The sequence below is a fragment of the Podarcis cretensis genome (genome assembly GCF_951804945.1).
Source record: "Podarcis cretensis genome assembly, chromosome: 14".
In the NCBI taxonomy this organism is placed as follows: Eukaryota; Metazoa; Chordata; class Lepidosauria; order Squamata; family Lacertidae; genus Podarcis; species Podarcis cretensis.
In genome coordinates, this window is record NC_137183.1 from 19,156,115 (window position 1) to 19,180,228 (window position 24,114).

A 24,114-nucleotide genomic window follows, 5' to 3' on the forward strand; every position below is an offset into this window, starting at 1 on the left:
CAAAATGATGGGATTTATTTTTTTATATAATAATATTTATTTTCAATTATAATCCAATAATAGCCTCATTATAACAATACCAATTTATAATACAATTACCAATATCAATCATGGAACCAAATTATATAATTTAGATAAATAAGGTGGCCCAAATCTGCGTGCAAGAATTGATGATTTTGTTTCTGCATTCCAAAACCTTTATTGATTTCAATTACGTTCCAGTCATCATCATAATCCCTTATACAACAGCTGCAATATTAACAACTTCTATTTGTGTTGACACATTAAGTGATTTATGCAGGGCTTTTTGGGGCGGGGGCGTGCAGGGGTATGCATACCCCTAAACATTTTGTGAATCTTTGTACTTTTGTCCATCCATTAACTATTTATTTCCCCTGATTTGAACTATAAAATGGTGATTTCCTTGAGTCAAAAGGAAAGTATCTCCAAACATTAATTTTTTTTAGAAAAAAAGCACTGGATTTATGATTTTAGGAGTGAAGATCTCGAACTATACATCCTTGCTTTTCCTGTGTGTGACAATTATCCTGTCTGTGGCGTTTCTTCCTGTGCTTGCAAAATGTTATGTCCTATCTTCTGCAAAGCATGTATTGACTGATTTTATTTCTTTTAACTATTTCTGGTGCGTGGGTCGTTGGACTTCTGTGGGTTGCAAACATCCACACAACATAGCATCCTCTGGAGAGAAAAACAAAACTACACAGGGAGCACCAGCTTCCCTGGCTGGGCCTGAAACGAGGCCTCCTCGACGGCGCCCTGAGGAGACAGAAGGCGGCGGCGGCGGCGGCTCCTCCTCCTCCCTCATTTTTAAAAGCCACATCTCCCGCCGCCGCCGCCTCCTTCTCCTCTCCAAAAGCCTCCCTCACTCGACGGCTCCCTCGCCAAGGAAAGAGGCGGAGCCGCCTGCCGACGCCATTTCCCCGCGCCGGCCTAGTCGGGCCCGCCCAGCGCCGACGCCTCGACTCTGGGTAGGTATCGCCGCGCCAAGGCTCAAAAGGAGGCGGCGGCGGCGGCGGCGAGGTGAGGTGGGAAAGTGCACAGCGCTTCGTCAGCGGCTTCCCTGGGAAGGGTGCCTCTGAGCATGTGCAGGGAGTTCGCGGTGTCCCGCTCCCTCGGGCTTGGTGTGCTCAAGGCGTATTTCCCTGCAGGGGGCATGGAGCCGCTTTTTTTTATCCCGCCGCATCTCCCATGCAGGTCCCCCCCTTCTTAATTTCCTCGACCCTGACTGTCTCCCCCTTCCCCCCAAAAAACCCCCTCAACGCCCCTTTTTTTTTTTTGCTTATGCGACCTGTGCCCACCCCACATTTTCTCGTGGGGTGCTCAGGGGTGACTCCAGCTAGCCACACGTCTGATGCTTCTCTTTGGGAAAGTCTTTGGGATTTTGGGGCCAAGTTATTCGGAAAAAGTTACGCCTATAATTTCTACGTGCTCTGCTGCTAGTGCAACTTTTTCATAGGGCAATTAAAGTTGCCACTTATTATTATTCATTTATTGTGTTTCTAGCCCACCTTTTTTCTCTCCAAATGAGGCATACGTTGTTCCTGCCCCCTCATTTAGTCCCCACAACAACCCTGCGAGGTAGGTTAGGCTGACTGTCCCAAGTTCAGCCGCGAAGCGGCTGCATGGGGACTTGAACCCTGGTCTCCTAGGGTCCTAGTATGACACACTAACCATTACATCACACTGACTATAATGCCTTCCTTTAAAAACAGGTGCTGAGGTGCAGGTGGGCAAAGCTGGGGTAAGGGAGAAGGGTTAAAATGATGAAATTTATTTAAAAACCTGTTAGATTTCTTTGAAACTGGCTGCTGTTTATGGGTGCTTTCAAGCTGTCACTATTTTCAGGTGGGATTCAATCACGTACCGGTGCCAATTTAGGTTGCACAATTTTAGTTGATTGAGAGGTCTTGACATTTTGCAGTAGGAAAAGTGACAGGAAGATGCACTGGAAGGTGTGGGATGATAACACTTGCTTTGATGCAATGTTATTCAACCAGTTTCTGGGAATAGCGAATGGGGAGATTTCTGTTGCATTTTTGGCCACTCAGAACATGGTTCTGGACTATTTAAGTCTTTGGCCTGATCCAGCAGGGCTCGTTTTATATTCTGTATTGTATTTGTATTGTTAACTGTTTTGGAAACTTTAGTTGAAAGGTGACCTAGATATCCAAAAATACATAACATATGCCTTAACCAGTACTTTATTTTATTTTTGCTTGTGCTCTCTACTCTAACTTGGCTTTTCCTCTTTTCATAGCATGTCAGGCATAGAGATGACGCTCCTACTTGGTTTTCAGATGTCCTGACTCTTCATTTGCTACTAGCCATGGGTCTGAAAGCCAAACTCCAACCACCAACAGTGGAGGTTCCTGTCAGGGTGGCTGTACGCATTCGACCTTTACTTCCCAAGGAACGACTGCATGGGCACCAGGCTTGCCTACAAGGTGACCCAGAGACTAAGGAAGTTACTCTTGGGCGCAGCCGCCATTTCCACTTTGACACAGTCTTCACTGAATCCTCGGACCAGGAGTCTGTGTATACTGCTTGTGTACAGCCACTGGTGGAAGCTTTCTTTGAAGGTTTCAATGTTACTGTGTTTGCCTATGGCCAAACAGGCTCAGGGAAGACCTACACCATTGGAGAAGCTAGTGTCTGTGAGTTCCATCTTTTGCATGAATAGCATGTCCTGCATTCTCCTTTCCTCTCTACCCAGGGTACATGTAGCCCTATTACTTTTTACTGTAAAGGCAGGGACTGTATTGCATGTAAGCCACTCTTTAAACAAATAAGATAAATCATAACCTGCATCTGAGCAAGTGGACTGTAGTTCACAAAAGGATCCAGCCTCAAGGGCCGGATTTCATAGGTGGGTGGAGCTGCCCACCTGTCAATCACTTGATGACACAGTGGTGGCAAGTGATTGCGTGCTTTCAAGTAACAAAGTTGAGACTTTAAGGCACCCAATGTAGCTGATTTACTCTCTCCAAAAATGTGAAGCCGATTTAAATGTTTGGGGAAAATTTTTCAACCAGGTTTCTAAAAAAGCTTTTGTAAGAATGAATCACTCCAAGGGAGCTAAGAGGGTAAACATTGGAAGAAACTTGGTCCCTCGACACCCAAAGCACTGTGCCACTAGCGCAGTCGTACCTTGGAAGTCGAACAGAATCCGTTCCAGAAGTCCGTTTGTCTTCCAAAACATTTGGAAACCAAAACGCAGCTTCTGATTGGCTGCAGGAAGCCCCGTTGGACATTTGGCTTCTGAAAGTTTTTCAGAAACACTCACTTCCAGGTTTTGATCGTTCAGGAGGCGATTTGTTCGGGAGCCTAAGCGTTTGAGATCCAAGGTATGACTGTACTTTGTGGGTTACTAATGTTTGTGGAGGGACGCAGGTGGCGCAGTGGGTTAAAGCCTCAGCCCCTAGGGCTTGCCGATCGAAAGGTCGGCGGTTCGAATCCCTGCGGCGGGGTGCGCTCCCGCTGCTCGGTCCCAGCGCCTGCCAACCTAGCAGTTCGAAAGCACCTCCGGGTGCAAGTAGATAAATAGGGACCGCTTACCAGCAGGAAGGTAAACGGCGTTTCCGTGTGCGGCTCTGGCTCGCCAGAGCAGCGATGTCACGCTGGCCACGTGACCCGGAAGTGTCTCCGGACAGCGCTGGCCCCTGGCCTCTTAAGTGAGATGGGCGCACAACCCCAGAGTCTGTCAAGACTGGCCCGTACGGGCAGGGGTACCTTTACCTTTACCTTAATGTTTGTGGATTCCTTTTGCAAGGCTGCTGTATAGTCTCAGGTGGGGACAGAAGCATTTTTCAGCTTCATGTCTTACTTGAGACAACTGGGGACTCTTGGATAATCAGTGTAATATCTGCTGGGATTTGGCTGTCTGGTTTATTGAATAGATGTGTGTCCCCTTAAAGTGTGTGGGACACACTTTAAGGAGTGGATTGCTAAATTCATGCTGAACTGTTATTGAAACCTGTGTTCTGCCAGCAAAGTTGCCTTCTGAATCAGTTTGGTTAAAAGCAAACAATAACCACCTTCGGTATAATAACTTTCTTCCTGGTGATTAAATTAGTTCCCCACACATCCATTACACCCTGCAATTTCCTCCCAACAAATGTGTTTTCTTTGTTGCTTCCAGCTTCCATCAATGAGGATGAGCAGGGCATCATCCCACGAGCCATGGCTGAAGCCTTCAAGATCATGGATGAGAATGACTTGCTGGATTACACGGTCCGCATTTCTTATCTAGAAGTGTATAAGGAGGAGTTTCGGGACCTGCTGCAGGTGGAGACAGCTAGCAAGGACATACAGATCCGGGAAGATGACAAGGGCAATATTGGTAAAAACGAACAAACTTTGCTCCTTTTCCTTGCCATTCCTAGTTGGCAAATCGAGCAGGTAGCACTTTGGTTTGCCTGGTCTGCATTTTGTGGATTTAACAATCTTCCCTTTTTACCTCTTCTCCAAAACTGGAGTTTAATTCCCTTTTTACCTCTTCTCCAAAACTGGAGTTTAGTTCCCTCTAGCTTCCCTGGTATGGCTGAAAACTAGGCTTGTACAGGCTTCTTGCCCCAGGATTTACCTCTTGAATCATACATTATTTCAGGATTTGGCTCCCTGTACACAGTGACCTTGCTGTGCTGTTATTAGCCCGAGTTATTGCTTTCATTACTTAATTAATTAAATGGGTTTTACTTAGCCTCTTGTTGCTCAGCTGTTTAACTCACCTTGATGCTTTCATCAGCTGGGGCAGAAAAGCTTCATCAGCTGGAGCTCCCTTTAGCTCTTGGTTTTCCCTCTTTGCTATCCCTCTCGTTGCAGTGCTGCATGGGGTGAAGGAGACCGAAGTGGAAGGCCTGGACGAAGTCCTGAGCCTGCTGGAAATGGGCAACATGGCCAAGCACACTGGGGCCACCCACATTAACAGAAAGTCAAGCCGCTCGCACTCCATCTTCACCGTGACCATGGAGCAGCGCCGCAGTGCTGGGCGTCTTACTCGCCTCACCCTTCAAGAAAAGGTCTTGGTTCCAGCCTCTGGCCAGGTTCTTTCCTCCAAATTTCACTTTGTGGATCTGGCAGGCTCCGAGCGGGTGGTGAAGACGGGGAACACTGGGGAGAGGCTCAAGGAGAGCATCCAGATCAACAGCAGTCTTCTGGCTCTGGGCAACGTAATCAGCGCATTAGGAGATCCCCGCCGGAAAGGCAGCCACATTCCTTACCGGGATTCCAAAATTACCAGGTAAGTAGTATGCTGTTCTTTTTATCCACAGTGGCCTGCATTACGGCATAGTCCTGTGTGTCATCCTTGAGCAGTTTGCTCATGTCTGGACTGTGCTGTCTTTCCACTTGGGGGTTCTTTTCTTTCTGTGTTTCCTAATTTGGATTTGTTGCTTGGAATCTCTGCTAGTTTTGTCCTGATTGCTGCTTCTGAGGCAGGCTCAGTAGTCAGAATGTTCACTTTTATTGTCCTCCTTGTCTGTTAAGCTTCAGCCTTGCTAATAGATGTACGGTAGTATCTTGGTTCTCAAACTTAATCCATTCCGGGAGCCTGTTCGACTCCCGAAACCATTCGAAAACCAAGGTGCATCTTCCTATTGGCTGCAGGAGCTTCCTGCGTCAGACATTCCTGTGTCGGACATTCGGCTTCCAAAAAACTGGAACACTTACCTCTGGGTTTGCTGCGTTTGGGAGCCAAACCGTTTGACAACCAAGGTACCACTGTACTGATTCCTGTCATATTCCTTAGGATCCTGAAAGATTCTCTTGGTGGGAATGCCAAGACCGTGATGATTGCCTGCCTCAGCCCTTCCTCCTCTGACTTTGACGAAAGCTTGACCACGCTGAATTACGCCAACCGTGCACAGAATATCAAGAACAGGGCGGTGGTGAACTGCTGCAAGGAGACGGAGCACATGGAGCAGCTGCAGCTGCAGATAAAGAGCCTGCAGAGGGCGCTAGAGCAGCGACACCGCTCCGAGACACGTATCATCAACCGTTCCGAAGCTCCCGCCAAGCAGCCTTCGCAGGATAATGCCACCCGCTTGCATGCAGAGTGCAGCCGCTACAGGACCTGTACGGACGCCGCGTACCAGCTCTTCATGGAATTGCAAGGGGAAGGCAATCTGACTGTGGACCAGATCCTGCGGGTGAAGGAGTGGTTGTGTGCTGTGGAGAGCGAGAGGAGCGAGCTGAGCTCAGCCTCTGGCTTAGACAGTGGCATTGAGAGCACTTCAGTGGAAGATCAAAACCATAAAGCGGCAAGTTCCAAGCCAACTAAGTCTCAGGTACTATTATTCGCTGCAATTATTTTTTCAGATTTCTTAGCCACAAGGGTGAGCCACAACCATTTTTTAAAATCCCATTTTTTAAAAAACAACAGCACACACCTTAAAATAGATTACAATCAAGAAAGTAAAGTAGGTTCTAAATATTTATTTATTACAAAGAAAGGATAGTACTGCGGGCAAGAATCCGCAGGTCCTTTGGGGGGGGGGGTTTCCACATGGGAGATGAGATTCTTCTGCAAAGGTTGTCAGCTGGTCATGTAGTTGTCTTAAACTGGACCCCTTTTAGGGTATGCAAAGATGCCAGATCCAGGACAGACTTCAGTACAATTTGTTGACATTGCCAATGAAGAGTGATGCTTAGTGGTAGAACACTCTGTTCTCCTTTACGTTGGCAGATGTGGCAGTAGGTGTGTAGGGTCTCAGTGGTGGACTGGATGGGAGCCCATAAACTGATCCTCAATGGGGATACGACTGAGGCACTGATGGTGGGTAGATCCTTTAACCGGATAGGTGGGGTTCAACCAGTCCTGGTTGGGGTTGCACTCTCCCTAAAGGAGCAAATGCACAGTTTTGGGGATACTTCTGGATCTATGACTGTTCCTGAAGGCACAAATGGCCTTGGTGGCACAGAATTCTTTCCATCAGTTGTGGCTGGTGGCTCAGCTGCAACCCTCTCTGGACAGGGATAGGCTACCTTCTGTTGTCTACATCCTAGTAACCTCTAGGTTAGATTACAGCAATGCATTATACACATGCATGCCTTTGAAGATAGGCCAGAAACTATTGCAGAGTTCAGTGGCCAGATTGTTGGCTGGAAGTAGGAGGTTTGATCATATAACACCGATTTATGTAACATATAACACCAATCATGTAACCCTGACAATGGTGGCTGCCTTCTAACTTCCTGATTCAATTCCAAGTGCTGTTTTTGACCTATAAAACCTCAGGACTCCAGTACCTTAGGTAGCAAGTGTCACCCTCCTTTCTCTTTGGCAGAAGCAAGAAAACCACATGGAAGGATCTGAAGTTGTGAGAGAAGAACACATGGCAAGGTTGGAGAGGCAGGTGGAGCGTTTAGAGGAGGAGAATCGGGATTTTCTAGCCGCCCTTGAGGATGCCATGGAACAGTACAAGCTGCAGGTATCACTTAGGCCATGTGCAGACTTCCTCTCTTGTGGGCACAATGGTGATCTTCAGACAGAGAAATCCATATTTGCAGCCAGATTCTTCTTGTCCTCCCTTTTACTTTCATTAAGGTTTCGTGCTCTCTTCTTTCCTTCACTCCACTAGGAAGACAATTGGTTCATCTTTTGAAAATGAGTCCGCACCAGCATTTTTACAGGTCACCTTTCCAACCTTTGAGTTTTGGGATTTTTGCTTGCAGTCTTTGTTCAGCTAAGCTGTAACTGGATGGGGTACCCAGCAGTATCTGCTGGGCTGTTAATACATGGAAGAGTCCATCTTCTATCATCTTGTGTATTGTTACTCTAAGGTAAATACACCAAGGGATGTGGGTGGTGCTGTGGGTTAAACCACAGAGCCTAGGACTTGTTGATCAGAAGGTTGGTGGTTCAAATCCCCGCGATGGGGTGAGCTCCCATTGCTTGGTCCCTGCTCCTGCCAACCTAGCAGTTTGAAAGCACATTAAAGTGCAAGTAGATAAATAGGTACCGCTCTGGTGGGAAGGTAAATGGCATTTCTGTGTGCTGCTCTGGTTCGCCAGAAGCGGCTTAGTCATGCTGGCCACATGACCCGGAAGCTGTACGCCGGCTCCCTTGGCCAATAAAGCAAGATGAGCTCCGCAACCCCAGAGTTGGCCATGATTGGACCTAATGGTCAGGGGTCCCTTTACCTTTACTCTAAGGTAGGTCTATCCAGATGCTGTTAGAATCCAGCCTAGCCAGCAGCCCGGGATGATGAGAGCTGCAGTTCAACATCTTCTGGAGGGCACCACATTGACTACCCTGTGAGGCAACCAAAACTTGTTTCCCCCTTCCCCCACAGAGTGACAAGCTGCAGGAGCAACATGACATCATCTGCAAACTACAAACATACCTGCAGACAGAGATGCCCAGACTTGGTGTTCCTGAATTGCTGCAGAACGTCTTCTTGGTACAGCTTGACCAGAGGCCTCACACAGCTCCTGTGGATGTTGCCCAGTCTCACCACCGGCTTAGGCTTGCCCGTGATAAGCACAGCAAGGTTTGTGAGCTGCCCTGGGGTATTCTATCATGATACATTGAGTTTTGCTTCCTCTTGAGTGTTGTCTAGAAACAACCTATTTCACCTTCCCCCAGCCCATCAATTTAAGCAAGCTGGATGTCCTGGAGATTTGAATTTAAAGTGGTGAGTGATGTAAATATCATATTGCTTTTATTCGAGGTGAGGCAGAGAAGACAACGTAGACTTTGTGTGTAGGAAATATTTCTGATGCAATGTTTTTGGGAGAGCTTTTCCTTCATTACTTTTCTTCTATCAACAACTTTTCGTGTAAAATTGGGAGGTGCTTCCTCACACAGTTTTAGCATAACTCTGGAGTGAGTGGGAGGAACCACCCAGTATATCATTTGTCCACCCACTGAAAAGAATTAACAGCACAGTAAGTCTAATGTAAGACCACGCTGTAGTCTAAACCACTGAGCCTCTTGGGTTTGCTGATCTGAAGGTTGGAAGTTTGAATCCCCACGACGGGCTGAGCTCCCGTTGCTCTATCCCAGCTCCTGCCAGCCTAGCAGTTCGAAAGCACACCAGTGCAAGTAGATAAATAAGTACTGCTGTGGCAGGAAGGTAAACAGCATTTCCATGCGCTCTGGTTTCCGTCACGGTGTCCCGTTGCGCCAGAAGCAGTTTAGTTATGCTGGCCACATGACTCGGAAAGCTGTGGACAAACGCTGGCTCCCTCGACCTGAAAGCGAGATGAGCGCCACAACCCCAAAGTCACCTTTGACTGGACTTAACCACCCAGGCGTCCTTTACCTTTTACTTTTTTGCCTAGAAATATTAAGAAGCTATTTGCGGATCACAGGTATTTTGTGTGTACTTTTACTGGATATATCTGCCACAATCGCATCTTCAGGTAAGGGAGTGTCGGGGGTAGAAAACAGGTTAGATAATCTGGTGAACCTGTTACTCTTTCAGACTTCCTTGAAGGAGTTAGAGCTAAGGATCTGAAGTTTCCCCTTCAGAGGACAAATAATTTCAGGGTGCAGGCAACACGTCAGGGGTATTTCACTTAGTATTCCTTTCTCTCTCTCTGAACAGCTGTGCAGTGCCCCAACCCTCAATGGTAAGAACTTGTTGGTGTACCGCCAAAGACTGCCTTGTGGCTTGATGCGCAGCTTGGAGGCTAACAATACGGTACAAACACAGGAGATTGACAGGACTCCAGAGCAGGCAGCGGAGCCATCTGTGGAGAAGGGAGACCGTGAACAGATAAGGTCCCTTTACCGACGCAGGTGAGTGAAAAGCCTGATGCTGGACTTACAGATCCACCTACTTCGCATAACTCTGGTTCAGTCTCTAGCATCTCCACCTGGCTATCTCTTCCTGAGACTTTGGAGCAGTGTTTCCCAAACTTGGGTCCCCAGTGGTTTTTGGACTACCAACTCCCATCATCCCTAGCTAGTAGGGCCAGTGGTCAGGGATGATGGGAATTGTAGTTCATTGCTAGAGATGCAATGAGGTTGAGGGAACGTTCTTTCTTATGTGTTGGACGTGTAAAAGCGTAAAAGAGTTTGGGGAAATAATCCATAATGAATTGGAAATAATTCATAATGAGTTGGGGGAAAATGTTTAAATATACTTTCTAAAAAAAAAACAGAGTTCTTTTTTTCAGATGGAAATTCCCAGGTCTCAAAAAAGGTTATTTATGTATGCCACTACTGCAGCCCCCAAAGGGAAAACGAGTGAGGTCCCAACTAAAGAAGAATGGCAACTTGGAATATGCACAGCTTGCAGACTTAACATATAGAATAAGAGAACAAAAAGAACATACGTTTAGAGAAGATTGGAAAATGTTTCTTGAATACATGGGGGGGGGGAATTGTGTACACATGAAAATGTTGGCAGCATTAAGATAAATTCAACCTCGTAAATAAGTTATGATGGATGTAATAATAGACTACTGAATGGTTTAAGTTTGTAAAATATGCAGGGATTTATGATATGAAAAATGAACCATGGAAAGAGAAGAAGGGAAGTCATTGATATTTTAAGGATGTTTAAATGAGTATTCTAAATTGTAAAACAGAATTTAATAAATATAAATATATATAAAAGAAATGTAGTTCAAAAAGCTGGAGACCCAAGTTTGGGAAACACTGTTTGGGAGGGATACTGCTTGTGTGGGGTACCTTGCCTTTCTGCCAGACTCAGCGACTTCCTTGTATCAGTGTCTGAAATTGGAATGTCTGAGGCCCACCTCTTGCAAACACCCAGCTAACACAAGTGGGAGAACATTTTATGCATGAACTGCCCTTAACAATATAGGGGAATGTTACTGACTGGCTGAGCAGGTATGCAAATGCTGCCAGCTTGGGACAGGGCAGTTCAGATGATAAAATAGAACATTAGCCCTGTTGCAGAAAGGATGCCGCTCTGTGCACAAAATCTTCTATTTCTTGTCAAAATATATAAAAAAATTGTCCAGTGGCACTTTAGAGACCAACTAAGTTTGTTCTTGGTATAAGCTTTTGTATGCATGCACACGGAAGCTTATACCAAGAACAAACTTAGTTGGTCTCTAAGGTGCCACTGGACAATTATTTTTTTAATATATATTTTGACTATGTCGGACCAACACGGCTACCTGCCTGATTCTATTTCTTGTGTGATCCCTTCACTTTAATTCATCAAAGGTGATGAATTCCGTACAACGAAGGGGAAACTGAGTGAGATGGCACCAGCTTTACTTCTGTCTGGACTCAGGGTGGGGTGTGTGCTTTATAATTTCAACTTTTCTCTCCCGCATTGCTTATGCAAGCCCTCTGGATAAAGTGACCAATTTGGTTGCCGTTCTAGAAATGGGATCTACAGCTGCAGCCAGGAGGAGGTTTCGGAGAAGAGGAGCAGCAGACAATGGAATAAGAGCAATCCAGCCCTGATCCAGGAGGAGCCTTCAGAACCCTCGAGAGGTAAAGAGGAGATTCAGTTGCTCCTCTCGAAACTCTAATGGGGAGCCATTGTGGTGTAGTGGTTAAGAGCGGTAGTCCTGTGATCTGGTGAACTGGGTTTGTGTCTCCACTCCTCCACATGCAGCTGCTGGGTGACCTTGGGCCAGTCACACTTCTCTGAAGTCTCTCAGCCCCACTCACCTCACAGAGTGTTTGTTGCGGGGGAAGAAGGGAAAAGAGATTGTTAGCCGCTTTGAGACTCCTTAGGGTAGTGATAAAGCGGGATATCAAATCCAAACTCCTCTTCTTCCTCCTCCTCTTCTTTCTTCTTCTTCTTCTTCTTCTTCTTCTTCTTCTGATAGCAATATAAAACCAGGACACCCTAGATGCTTCAAGCTGTACCTGGACTAAGCAACTCTTTGTTATTATTATTTTTATTAAATTCAATTTTACGCTATACATTTGACTTCAAAAATTAATCATAATCATCAACATTTAGGATTCCCTGAATCCTTAGACTTCCCTCCACCCTTTTGTGGTTTCCAGTATGAAACTTTTTCTGCTGCATCATATTTTCTCAATTTTTCTTAAAATAATCCCTATTTACTTTAGTTTTCAACACATTAACAAGTGTTACTCAAATCCTGCCAAAGTTTTTAGTTGTTTACAGTGTTCTCTTAAGTAAATTGTAATTTTTTCCCATTCCTTATTAAAGTTTCTACCTAGTTTCTGATTTTCCTGGCAATTTTTGCCATTTCTGCATAGTCCATCATCTTCATCAATCAATCGTCTCGTCAGGACTTTATCTTTTTTCCATCTCTGGCCAGTAGTATCAGCGCTGCTGTCGTCGCGTGCATAAATAATAGTTTCTGCCCCTTTGGTATCTCTGCATCTAAAATTCCTAGTAAAAAATGCTTCTTCCCCCCCAAACATTATTTTAAACATTTCTTTCAACTCATTATATATCATTTCCCAGAAAGCTTTGTTATTTTGCACATCCACTGCATATGGTAGAACGTGCCTTCCTTCTCCAGCATAAATTCAATACCAACGATACATCATTTTAATATACTTCTCTTTCAACAAAAATTTTAAGTCCTTCTTTCATAACTTTTCCTAATATGAAAATTGGATATTATTCCCAGTATCTCTTTTAAGCAACTCTTGCCTTGGTGCCTTCTGTCCCTTCACCTATATGGATTGGATTCTTGCCAGGGCACTTCCATTTTTTGCTTCTTTTTTTCCGCAGAGGACTGCAGGAGGCCAGAGCTGAGCAGCCTTGGAGAAGGCTTTTCAGGGAAGGATTCAGAGTGGCGGCTGCTTCAAGCCCACCAGAAGATCCGTGAATTGGCAATCAACATCCGCATGAAGGAAGACCTGATTGTGGAACTCATCAAGACAGGTGAGGAGGACTCTTAAGTAGAGATGTAGCTTGGGTGATTGACTTGAGGATAGGGGAGTTTTGGCGCTCTGCTTGGCCAACCCCAGGGCCTCAGGAAGCTACTGCATCTTTGTATCCCAGCAGAGACCCTTCTTTCCTGTGTCCTCCATATTTTTATTTACTTTGAAAGCATTTCCCCCTTTATATATTCTCAGAACAACTGGAAGGAGCAATGTTATATTTGATTAAAAAAAATTATATATAAAAAAATCTTGGTTGTATGGCTTGAGGAAAAGCATTCACCTCTCTCCAAGCCGAATGAGAGCCATTTGGCAGTCTTCTGCCGTGTGTATGTCTACAGCACATAAAGCCAGAAAGGAATTACTTGGGTTTTCTTTCAAGAGTAGTAGCTGTATTGTTTTGTGTTCCCAAAATAAATGCATCCTCTGTATACTTACTTGAGAGCTTCTCCATCAAACCTAGAGGGACTAACTTCTGAACAGGCTTGCAATGAACTGGAAATTCTTATCTGAGGTATTCTTAGTGAAAATTGAAGCAAGACAAGGTTTTTTTTTTTTTGTGTGTGTGTGTGTGTCAATATTTTATACATGAAAAGTGGTGCGCAAGTTTTTAAAATACTCTGGTTTTATCCAGAACACTTTTGCCTCTGGCTCTGCCCCTTCCAGCATGCAGCCCCCATAACAAAAATAAGGTTGCCCACCCCCTGTGGTAAAGGGATAATTAATTATTATCTGTGTCATGCTGCAGTAACAAATATTTACTGCCATTCAGCCTTCTTATTCCTTTCCTTTCCTGTTCCCCAGCACAACTTCTGCTTGTCCTCTCTTTTTTCTGGCCTAATTTTAATTTCTATTATTCCCTTTTTAAAAAATTGATTTTTATTGGTTTTACAAAGTTAATCTCACAATTAATAAAATTAAATTATAAAATAAAAGGTGATTCTTCTGAATCATAGGACATCTCTCCTCCCCTCCCCTCCGTGGGTCCTTTGTATAGCTTAATCAACTGCATATTATAGTTCATCCAAATTACAATCCTCCAAAGTATCCAAAGTCTTTGTAACATTGCAAGAGTTATTCCTTCTCTCTTATTCCCATCCTGGCTTACAGTTATTATTACATCCTTACCAAACACTGAGCTGATAAGACTGCTGCTGTCATGTCTTCCTCTTTCTAATTGCTAGTGGAAGAAGAGACTGAAGTCTGTCTTGGAGTGTCTTGATTTTGACCTGCAATTGATCTCCATGAAGTCCCCCCCCTCCTTAAAATGATGTTCTTTTTGCTGCTCCACTCCCCCCACCACTGACTCCCCCCCAAAGACCACCCCAGGTGCCAGACTGGCCTTTTGTGGTGATGCCAAGTGTCTGTGTCTTTCAGGGAAGCATGCGCAGACGATGAACAAGCAGTATTGTCAGAAAATCCGCGACTTGGAGCAGGAAGCAGAGCTGGTGCGAGTGGAATTAAACGATGGCCAAAGGCAGCTTTGGGAGCTGGAGGGCAAGGAGCCCCGAAACCCCGCAGAGAAGCGGAAGCTCCAGGAATACCGTACCAAAGTGGCAGCAGCTCAGAGCAAGGCAAAGGTGAGCCCTGGAGCACTACTTATATTGGGGGGGGGGGTGGGGTGGCAGAGTGCCAGGGTGTCTCAAAAAGGCCTCTTCCATTTTGAGAGCCTCCTTTCAGTCCCTGGCATTAGCTGTCCTGCCTTATTGTCCATCCTGCAACAGATTCTGCAAGAGAAGAAGCAAGCGACGGAGAAGCTGGCCTCTCTCTCCGCTCAGAACGAGAAGCGCTTGCAGGAGCTGGAGAGGAACGTGCAGCTGATGCGGCAGCAACAGGGGCAGCTGCAGAGGCGGCTGCGGGAGGAGGTGGACCAGAAGCGGCGCTTGGAGACAGAGATGCACAAAGGGCAGCACCGTGTCAAGGTAGGGGTGGCTGGGCTTCAGTGCCAAGGCCAAAGAGTATTCAGGAGCAGCGATGGCCCTAGCTGTTCACAGAATTGTAGAGTCGGAAGGGACCCTTTTAAAGAGAACTACACTGGTTGCTGGCATATTCTACCTCAGGTTAAAGAGGCTAGTTTTAACCTTGAAAGCCCTTCAAGGCTTTGGGATCCAGGGCCCCCTTGTATCAACCTGTGGGAGAATAACATTTTCCACTGAGGCTCCTCTGACTGCCGCAACCAGTAATCAAGCAGGTGGAAACAAGAGAGGGCTTCTTCATTGGCCATGTAATCCATTCATTTGGTACTGATAAAAGGTAATATAAAGGTAAGGTAAAGGACCACCTGGATGGTTATGTCCAGTCAAAGGCACCTGTGGGGTGCGGCGATCATCTCGCTTCAGGCTGAGGGAGCCGGTGTTTGTCTACAGACAGCTTTCCAGGTCATGTGGCCAGCGTGATGAAACCGCTACTGGCACACAGAGGACCGTGATGAGTTCCAGAGGGCACAGAAACGCTGTTTACCTTCCTGCTGCAGCGGTACTTATTTATCTATCTGCACTGGTGTGCTTTCGAACAGCTAGGTTGGCAGAAGCTGGGACATAGCAATGGGACCCTGTCATGCAGATTTGAACTGCTGACCTTCCAACTGGCAAGCCCAAGAGGCTCAGTGGTCTAGACCACAGCTCCACCTGCGTCCCATTTGGTACCCAATTATAATTTGGTACCCATGTTATCTTTGTCACCAGGTTAAGACTTTTTTTTATTCTCGGGGGCATTTTAAATCAATTGAAGTTCTAGTTTTAATGGAGATGAACCGGGCTTTTTCTGGCACCTCTTTTTCTAGAAAAACAGCACTGGAGAACAATATACATAATAAATATAACTACCTGGAACTGAGTTACCCATTCAGCTTTCTGAATATGTTTTGATGTTATGGAGTCTTTAGAAGGTGGTCTGTTGTTTGGTATTGCATCTTAATTGCATAGTTGCATTTTGTGCCATGAGCCCCCCTGGTATATGTTGCTATGAAGGGTTGTGCATAGAAATGCCTTTAAATAAATGATACCTTGTGGGTCTGAGAATTTCCCCTCCACTCACCTTCAGGAGTTGGAGCTGCAGCATGAGCAGCACCAGAAGATCTTGCGCATCAAGACCGAGGAGATAGCAGCATTCCAAAGGAAGCGCAGGAGTGGCAGCAACGACTCCATGATCAGTTTAGAACAGCAGCAGGTAATGGGGCAAGGGCTGACATGCCTTTCATCTTCAGCAGCTTGAGGCTGGTGTGTGAAATGCCCTTCAAAAGGGCAGGATTGGGAGCAATAAGAGATGGTGCTTTTTGAAGAGTTAATACAGTTGTACCGTGGTTGACGAACGCCTTGCGAGTGGAACGGTTTGGCTCCCAAACGCCGCAAACCCCGGAAGCGACTGCCCTGGTTTGCGAACTATTTTTGGAAGCCGAACGTCTGATGGGGCTTCTGATTGGCTGCAGGAGCTTCCTGCAGCCAATGAAGAAGCCCCGCTTTGGTTTTCGAACGTTTTGGAAGTCAAACATACTTGCACAATGGATTCCCTTCGACTTCCAAGGTACGACTGTATAATAGTTAAATCGTTTCCTGGGTTTACAAGTCTTGTCTTTATTCAGTTGTGTTATGTCCTGAAATTGGGGTAACACAGGAAGCTGCATTACATTGAATTAGACCATAGCTTCATTTAGTATTGCCTACTCTGGGTGGCAGTGGCTGTTTAGGGCTTCAGGCAGGAGTCCCCCTTTCCCAGCCCTTTTGGGAGATGCCAGGGATTGGACCCTCTGACAGCCTGAGTCCCTCTGACAGTCTCTCCCTCTGCCTTGCCTTCCCATCAGAAAATCGAAGAGCAGAAGAAATGGCTGGACCTCGAGATGGAAAAAGTCCTTGAGCAACGCCGTGCCTTGGATGAGCTGGAAGATGAGCTGACCAAACGGGAAGCCATAGTGGCCAAAAAGGAAGCGCTCCTTCAGGAGAAGAATGGCCTTGAAAACAAGAGGCTCCGCTCTAGCCAGGTGAGCCTTGGGTGTGGAAGGTGAGGTCCTTGTTGTCATTGTTTTCTTTGTGGCAAGTATAACATAATCCATTCTGAATGTTTTTTCTTAGTAAATCTGGGGTGGGGGAGTACAAAAATGAAGCTTACATTAACGAATCTGTTCATGGAGAAGGTGTAAACGAAAAGAGGAGGAAACACTTCATTGCAAAATTAAAGCTCATTGACTTTTTTTGGGGGGGGGCTTAATTTACAAGTCAATATTTATAGGATTAGGGGACGCGGGTGGTGCTGTGGGTTAAACCACAGAGCCTAGGACTTGCCGATCAGAAGGTCGGCAGTTCGAATCCCCACGACGGGGTGAGCTCCTGTTGCTCGGTCCCTGCTCCTGCCAACCTAGCAGTTTGAAAGCAAGTCAAAGTGCAAGTAGATAAATAGGTACCGCTCCGGCAGGAAGGTAAACGGCATTACCGTGCGCTGCTCTGGTTTGCCAGAAGCGGCTTAGTCATGCTGGCCACATGACCCGGAAGCTGTATGCTGGCTCCCTCGGCCAATAAAGTGAGATGAGTGCCGCAACCCCAGAGTCAGTCACAACTGGACCTAATGGTCAGGGGTCCCTTTACCTTTATTTATAGGATTGGGCTGTAACAACCAAAATGTGCTGTTGGCAGAAGGAAGCTGAAGGAAGAGAGGGGTAGGGGTTGCTGCTTAGGAGAGGTGCAGTGGGGAAAGGTGGCTGTGTGGTAGAAGCAGCCCAGCTCACTCCCTTGGTCATTGTTTGGGGCCCACCTAGCAGATACAGTGTATAGTGGCTGCTGGGGGCGAGACCTGAGGAGAGAATTCCTCCTTGGTTTTTGCCTTTCACAACTCATTCCACTTGAGGGGGGACACAGAATTCTCTGCTGAAATCTGCATGAAAGCAGAAAATTGCCTGAGGGTTGAAGGGAGGTCACCCTCCGTCTTTAGGATAAATAAATTGGGTCCTCCTTCGGGTACAGGGGACTCAGTCAATGCTAGCTGCCATCCTCCCTTCAAGAAGATACAGTGGGACCTCGGTTTAAGAACAGTACAGTGGTGCCCCGCAAGACGAATGCCTCGCAAGACGAAAAACCCGCTAGACGAAAGGGTTTTCCGTTTTGGAGGCGCTTCGCAAAACGAATTTCCCTATGGGCTTGCTTCACAAGACGAAATGTCTTGCGAGTTTTTCTGACTTTTCCCCCCTTCCCCCCCTTTTCCTAAGCCGCTAAGCCGCTTATCCGCTAAGCTGATAAGCCGCTAAACCGCTAATAGTGCTAATCCGCTAAGCCGTCAATGGGCTTATTTCGCAAGACGAAAAAACCGCTAGACGAAGAGAATTGCAGAACGGATTCTTTTCGTCTTGTGAGGCACCACTGTACTGTTTACAAACAATTTGGTTTATGAACTCTGCAAAACCGGAAGTAGTGTCCCGGTTTGCGAACTTTACCTCGGTCTAAGAATGGAATCTGAATGGTGGAAGGGCACCAGCGGTGGGAGGCCTCATTAGGGAAAGCTCACCTCAGTTTAAGAACAGTTTCGGTTTAAGAACAGACTTCTGGAATGGATTAAGTTCGTAAACTGAGGTACCACTGTAATTGTTTTATTCTATGCTAAGATGTGTCCCCTCTTTCCCTTATAGTTGCTATGCTATTCCTTCTTTGAATAGGGTTAGCTCTATTAGCTCCCACCCCTGAGGAATTAAAACCAAGCGATGGTTGGTAAACCACAAGGACATAAGCTGCAACCGGCGGACTTGCCATCCTAAGGATCTCTCCCTCCCCCCGCCTTTCCCCATCCCTCGATTCTTTCTGGCTTAGGCCCTGAATGATGACATCATGCGGGTGTCCAGCCGCCTGGAGTACCTGGAAAAGGAACTGACGCAGAAGAATGGGCAGCTTTGCCACAGCAGCACGCATGATCAACAACAGATCCGGCAAGAAATTAACAACTTGCGGCAAGAGAAGGACCAGTTGCTCAAACAAAGGCTGGAGATAGACAACAAGCTACGCCAGGGGACCTTGCTGTCCACAGAGGTTAATTGGCAGTTTTTCTTGTTGCAAGTATAGTTGATGTACTAGAGATTATTTGTTTCTTTTTCTGTGATTTGTAGGTTCTTACTATAAACAGTCTACACAGGTATATTTCAGAGGGAACTTTCTCTTAAAGTGCTTTGAAAATGACCTGTGTGCATCTTCGTTTATTCATTAATTTATGCTGTTCAGTTCCTCTCATCTTTAAACAAGGGTGCGATTGCCATGAGTGCAGAACACAACTGATCAATAAGGTGGAACAAATGAGCCTCCGTGGAGTGCGGGAATCTTAAAACTAGGTCATTAGTGGAACTGGGACATGACACCCTGGGTTCATTTGGGAGGAAGTGTGGGATTTAAGTTTAATAAAATGAAAATATACTCTTGGTCTTGACTCTTGGGGCACTGTGTCCATGAGTGCCATCCTATTTCTTTCCTAGATGCTAAATTTTAAACTCAGGTCCCTGCTTGGCCAAGGACTTGGAGCAAAAAGGCTTTGAGCAAATTATGATCAGCCTTTGTACGCAAAGTGGGAGTCACACTAAAACTATATTTCAGGTTTATGAGAGCAGCTAAATGTAAGGACTGGGAACCTCTCTGCCCAGCGGAACTAAACGTTATTAGCTGCAAAACAACTGAAATTATCCTTTCCCTCTCAGTAGTTTTCTTGCTTTCTTCCTCTCCATTCAGGAGGAACGGATCCTTTTCCAGCTAGATGAAGCCATTGAGGCTCTAGATGCTGCCATTGAATACAAAAACGAGTCAATCACTTGCCGGCAACGTGTTTTGCGGTCCTCAGCCAGTCTCCTATCCCAATGCGAAATGAACCTGATGGCCAAACTCAGCTACCTCTCATCCTCCGAGACCCGGGCACTGCTTTGCAAGTATTTTGATAAGGCAGGTGTCGAATTGTGGCTCTGCTCCATGGAGCAATGCACTGTCTAGTATGAGCACATCAGAGGCCCAGGCCCTTACCCAGGGGTGCAAAACTTGTAGTCAAACTTAGGTCTCTCTCTTTCCCTCCAAGCCAGCTCCTCCGTGCAGCTTTCAGAGCAAAGCTCCCTCAATGGTTTTCCTGGTTCTTAAAATATAATAAATAAAATACATTTATTGTCAATGTACAACCTGTGTACAATGAAATTAACTGAGCCCCCCCCCCCCAACACTCGATCTCATTGCACTCTGTGTGCTTGTCGCACAACACACCAATCCCGAAAGTCAGTTGCACTATATTATTTTCCATTCAGCAGCCTAACAGCCCACGGATAGAAACTGTTTTTTAGCCTGTTGGTACCACTGATTATACTTCTATATCTCCTGCCCGAGGGTAGAAGATTAAAGAGGTGCTGGCCGGGGTGTGAATCGCCCCTGAGAATTTTTCTCACTCTCCTGAGGCATCAATCCCTTGCAATGTCATCTAGTGGGCTCAGGGGACAGCCCATGATATCATGTGCTTTATTCACCACCCTCTGTAAAGACTTTCTGTCCGTGGCTGTCAAGCCAACGTACCACACTGTGATACAATATGAGAGGACACTTTCTATTGTGGACCAGTAGGAGTTCATCAATTGTTGTTTAACACTGTTCTTTCGCAAGACCCTGAGGAAATGGAGTCTCTGTTAGTCCTTTCTGACTATCTGAGTTACGTTGATTTTCCAAGTGAGGTCCTCACTAAGGTAAACTCCCAGGAATTTAAAGGAAAAGACTCTCTCCACACAACCCCCCGATATACAACAGGACTAGTTCCCCTCTCTTCCTCCGAAAGTCCAACACCATCTCCTTTGTCTTGCTAATATTTAGGTGCAAGTTTTTCTCTAGGCACCATGTAAATACTTTTTGAACCTCCCCCCGTACACTGATTCATCTCCACCTGTAATTGGACTCATTATGATAGTATCATCTGCAAACTTAATAACTGCAGTAGATAGATCAGATGAAATACAGACATATATATACAACGAGTACAGGTAGGGACTCAGCACACATTCCTGTGGGGTACCAGTGCTGAGCTTCAGGGAGGTAGATGTAAAAACAAGCACAATACCGTAAACCTGCATTTGGACTGCCACCATTTTGGGCAGTAGGTTGCTTAGGAAGGGAGCAAGAAGGCATCCCTACACATAGAAAACTAGGATGTCGGGGGTTAGACTGGAACCCTTCTCCCTGAAATACCCATTTTCTGTGTGAGGGGATTTTTCATTTATGTTTTGCACAGAGGAGCTTCCAACCTCCATCTGCAGTGGCTGTCCAATCCAGACCCAAGTAAAGCAGGATTACATGGCTTCCCACATTGTCACTGGGTCACCCTTTTTCACCTTCATGAATCTGTCAGTGCCATACGCATACGTTGTTTCAGTTCTCTTAACAAGATGATGCCTTAGTTGTGAGAAGACCCTGCAGAAAGTTTGTGTTTTTGGCCAGGTGGTGACTCTGCGAGAGGATCAACACAGGCAGCACATTGCCTTTTCCGAACTGGAGATGCAGCTGGAGGAGCAGCTGCAGCTGGTATTTTGGCTGGAAGTAGCACTGGAGCGCCAGTGCTTGGAAATGGACCGCCAGCTCACCTTGCAGCAGAAGGAGCATGAGCAGAACATTCAGCTTCTGCTCCAGCAGAGCCGGGGTAACAAAGGGCCTTTGTAGTCATTGGCGCATCACTTGGCATGTTCAATCTCCAGTTGGACTGCGCAGCAGACTGCGTATTTAATTCCCTTCTCTCACACAGAGCACATGGAAGAGGGGCAGGCAAACAGCAGGCTTCAGTACCAAGGAAGGATCCAGGCATTGGAAAAAGAATTGGCGCATTACAAGTGGGCCAACCACGAGCTGACTCAGAAGCTGAGCGCGAGCGATTTGGAGGGACAAGGCAAAGGTGAGGATAACCTTGGCTCTGGAGACTTAAGTCTTTTTATCACCGCCACTGATGACGGTTCAGATGTGACTATTCTACACAGCAAGCCAAGCACACAGTCCCAAGCATGTCTGAAAGGCAAAGCGGTGGACTGGGTTCCTTAGAACAGTGGTGAGCAACCTTTTTCATTCAGAGGGCCAAATTCCTGTGCTGAGTGGGGTCAGGCAAAAGTGGGCAGGGCATTTGGAGTAAATTTCACCTTAACACTGTAAACTAGTTTCTGCAGGCATTTTCTGCTCTCCATCCAAACAATATACATTATCAGAATTCAAGGACACATGCCAGCTGGGCAAAAACACTGAATGTGAAGCTGAGCCACTGTGTGGTGTGGCTTAGGATTTGGACCTTAGACCTACCCGTGTCTTAAAAGTAACAGAGGCCAAAATAGACTGGTGCCTGCTGCAAACAAACAAACAAACAAACAAATAAATAAACAAACCTGAAAACAGGGAAGTAGAGGTGAATGAATGGGGACCATTGTTGTTACAGTTGGAAATGATTACTTGGTTACAGTTGGAAATGATCATTAGGCTTTGGAGAACAATGGAGTTATGGACTGGAGCAGCTTTTGAAGGCATGTTGCTCAGATGGTGGCTCTACGTGGTTGTTGTGGGCCTTCAATCTTAAAATGTTTTGGAACCTGCTTTGTAGAGAGATGTACACTGATGTTGGAAGGGCTGTAGCATATATGCCCAGCATGGAAAAATGCTCAGCTTTAATCTCCAGGTAGGGAAAAGGTGAAATCAACACAACCCATTTTAATATATTTTTTCCCCTTCAGTCCTGGCATTCTCAAAACCAGCATTGCTATGAAAGCCATTTGCAGGGGGAAACCAGTTGAGCTCACCAGCACTGTATTTATGAAAGAGATAGGGTCCAGTCTCTCTGAAGCCATATTGACCAGGGCCACATTATCAATCTCTGCCTTCAGAAAAAAATATATGTATGCTCTTGTCTGCTCCACAGCTTTTTCTCTGAGCACGTGGACAGAGATTGCAGAGGTGGACAGACTTCAGGCTTACTTTGGGTCTTTTATTAGCTCCCAAGATCCACAATCCAGAGGCAAATGCAAAAAGACATGCACTAAAAATCAAAAGAATTCTAAGCCCAGGAATGGTCCCCCATACCCTGGCACGATGATTGTTCCTGGTTAGGTCAAGCTTTCTTCGCTTAAGTATAATTTGGGTGTGTTGTTTAATGGTAGTAACAAAAAAGTGGGATTTGGAAACCCTTGCTGATCTACTTCAAATCACCCAGAGGTCTCTCCTGCAGTACCAAAGGTGGGCAGAAAGCAGGCAGTGTTGAGCTCAATGACCAAATGGCTTAATTTTACTATACTCCTGTTGGTTTTCTCTGTACAGGGAATTGCCAGTTTTTCGACCCATTTTTGTTCATTACACAGCACAGACCCTAGGAAATTACTGTCTAAAATGTTCTTCTCTTCTCATATAGCTATGGAAAGAATCACTTGTGCAGCTGAGGACAGACCTGGTTCGATTAGAATACATGGTGACTTTAGTGCAAGTAGCATGTTGGATCCCGTGCAGATAGAGCTCTCTGAAAGAACCCACAGAAGCGGGGATGAACCCCGGGACCTGGTGCATGCAGCCTTGCCATCTACCTGGAGGCGGTCTTCATTATCCAGTGCCAACACCTTAGTACCAGAAGACTTTTGCCAGAAAGAGACAGACTTCTTATCCAGAGGTGGCCAGATCAAGGAAGCATCTCTGCCACTGAGCTTAGCTCCTCTGCTGAAGTCTCACATGGAGCTGTACAGGACTGGGCTGTCATACCCAGAAATCATTGATGTCAGGAAAAACCCATTCTAGGTCCCAGCTCCTGCCTGCTCAAAGCTTGAGGGGTGTTGCCTACACAACAAGTGTATTGTTACAAGTTGCTACAAGTAGTAATTGATGGCTATGCTTAACTTAAGGTGCAAATTAGCCTTCTCTCATACTTAGAGGGGTTTTTTGGAGGACAGAAAAGCAGTATGTCAGACTTTTTCCTCTACAGCAGTGACCTTTGTATTTAGCTGCAGTACCTCCCAGAGGGAAGACCACTACCTCTGGCAAAATGCCTATCTCTGGAGAGATAGGAAAGTCAGAAATATTTGCTGCTGTAGGCCTAGAAACATGTAAATAGTTTAACTAGCCTTTTATACTGTAGCTTCTAATAAACTAGAGTAACTTTTATAAGGGCTTGAAATACATTGTTTCCTTCTTGTTCACAAAAATATTACTATTTATACTCTCTTCCTAGCAGTATTCAAGTACAGTGGTGCCCCGCAAGACGAATGCCTCGCAAGACGGAAAACTCACTAGACGAAAGAGTTTTCCGTTTTGGAGGTGCTTCGCAAAACGAATTTCCTATGGGCTTGCTTCGCA

The 24,114-nt window shown here is 45.9% G+C and overlaps 1 protein-coding gene across 4 annotated transcripts; it reads left to right on the top strand.

Annotated features, from left to right (window-relative positions):
* Positions 1 to 524: 524 nt before the first annotated feature.
* On the top strand, positions 525 to 23,925 carry KIF7 (kinesin family member 7). 4 transcript variants are annotated; one of them, XM_079954171.1, is made up of 19 exons: positions 525 to 989; positions 2,279 to 2,675; positions 4,160 to 4,360; positions 4,843 to 5,260; positions 5,768 to 6,305; positions 7,305 to 7,448; positions 8,313 to 8,510; positions 9,570 to 9,763; positions 11,328 to 11,440; positions 12,669 to 12,821; positions 14,198 to 14,400; positions 14,545 to 14,742; positions 15,863 to 15,988; positions 16,620 to 16,796; positions 18,610 to 18,825; positions 19,513 to 19,719; positions 21,244 to 21,442; positions 21,545 to 21,691; positions 23,183 to 23,925. In XM_079954171.1, exons 2-19 carry the CDS (start codon positions 2,348 to 2,350, stop codon positions 23,557 to 23,559), a joined length of 4,137 nt encoding a protein of 1,378 aa, XP_079810297.1. In that variant the 5' UTR covers positions 525 to 989; positions 2,279 to 2,347; the 3' UTR covers positions 23,560 to 23,925. The 4 variants fall into 4 exon arrangements, with proteins under 4 accessions (XP_079810297.1, XP_079810300.1, XP_079810299.1 ...); XM_079954174.1 differs by lacking the exon at positions 525 to 989 and adding an exon at positions 993 to 1,046 and having other exon boundaries at positions 2,287 to 2,675; XM_079954173.1 differs by lacking the exon at positions 525 to 989 and adding an exon at positions 1,020 to 1,041.
* The last annotated feature ends 189 nt before the right edge of the window (positions 23,926 to 24,114 follow it).

Bases quoted from the DNA above. Each gene is read 5' to 3' on its own strand.
- KIF7 (XM_079954171.1), top strand. From the start codon at position 2,348: ATGGGTCTGAAAGCCAAACTCCAACCACCAACAGTGGAGGTTCCTGTC. The intron at 4,361-4,842 runs GTAAAAACGAAC...CTCTCGTTGCAG, and splicing joins AGATGACAAGGGCAATATTG to TGCTGCATGGGGTGAAGGAG. The intron at 21,443-21,544 runs GTAACAAAGGGC...TCTCTCACACAG, and splicing joins TCTGCTCCAGCAGAGCCGGG to AGCACATGGAAGAGGGGCAG.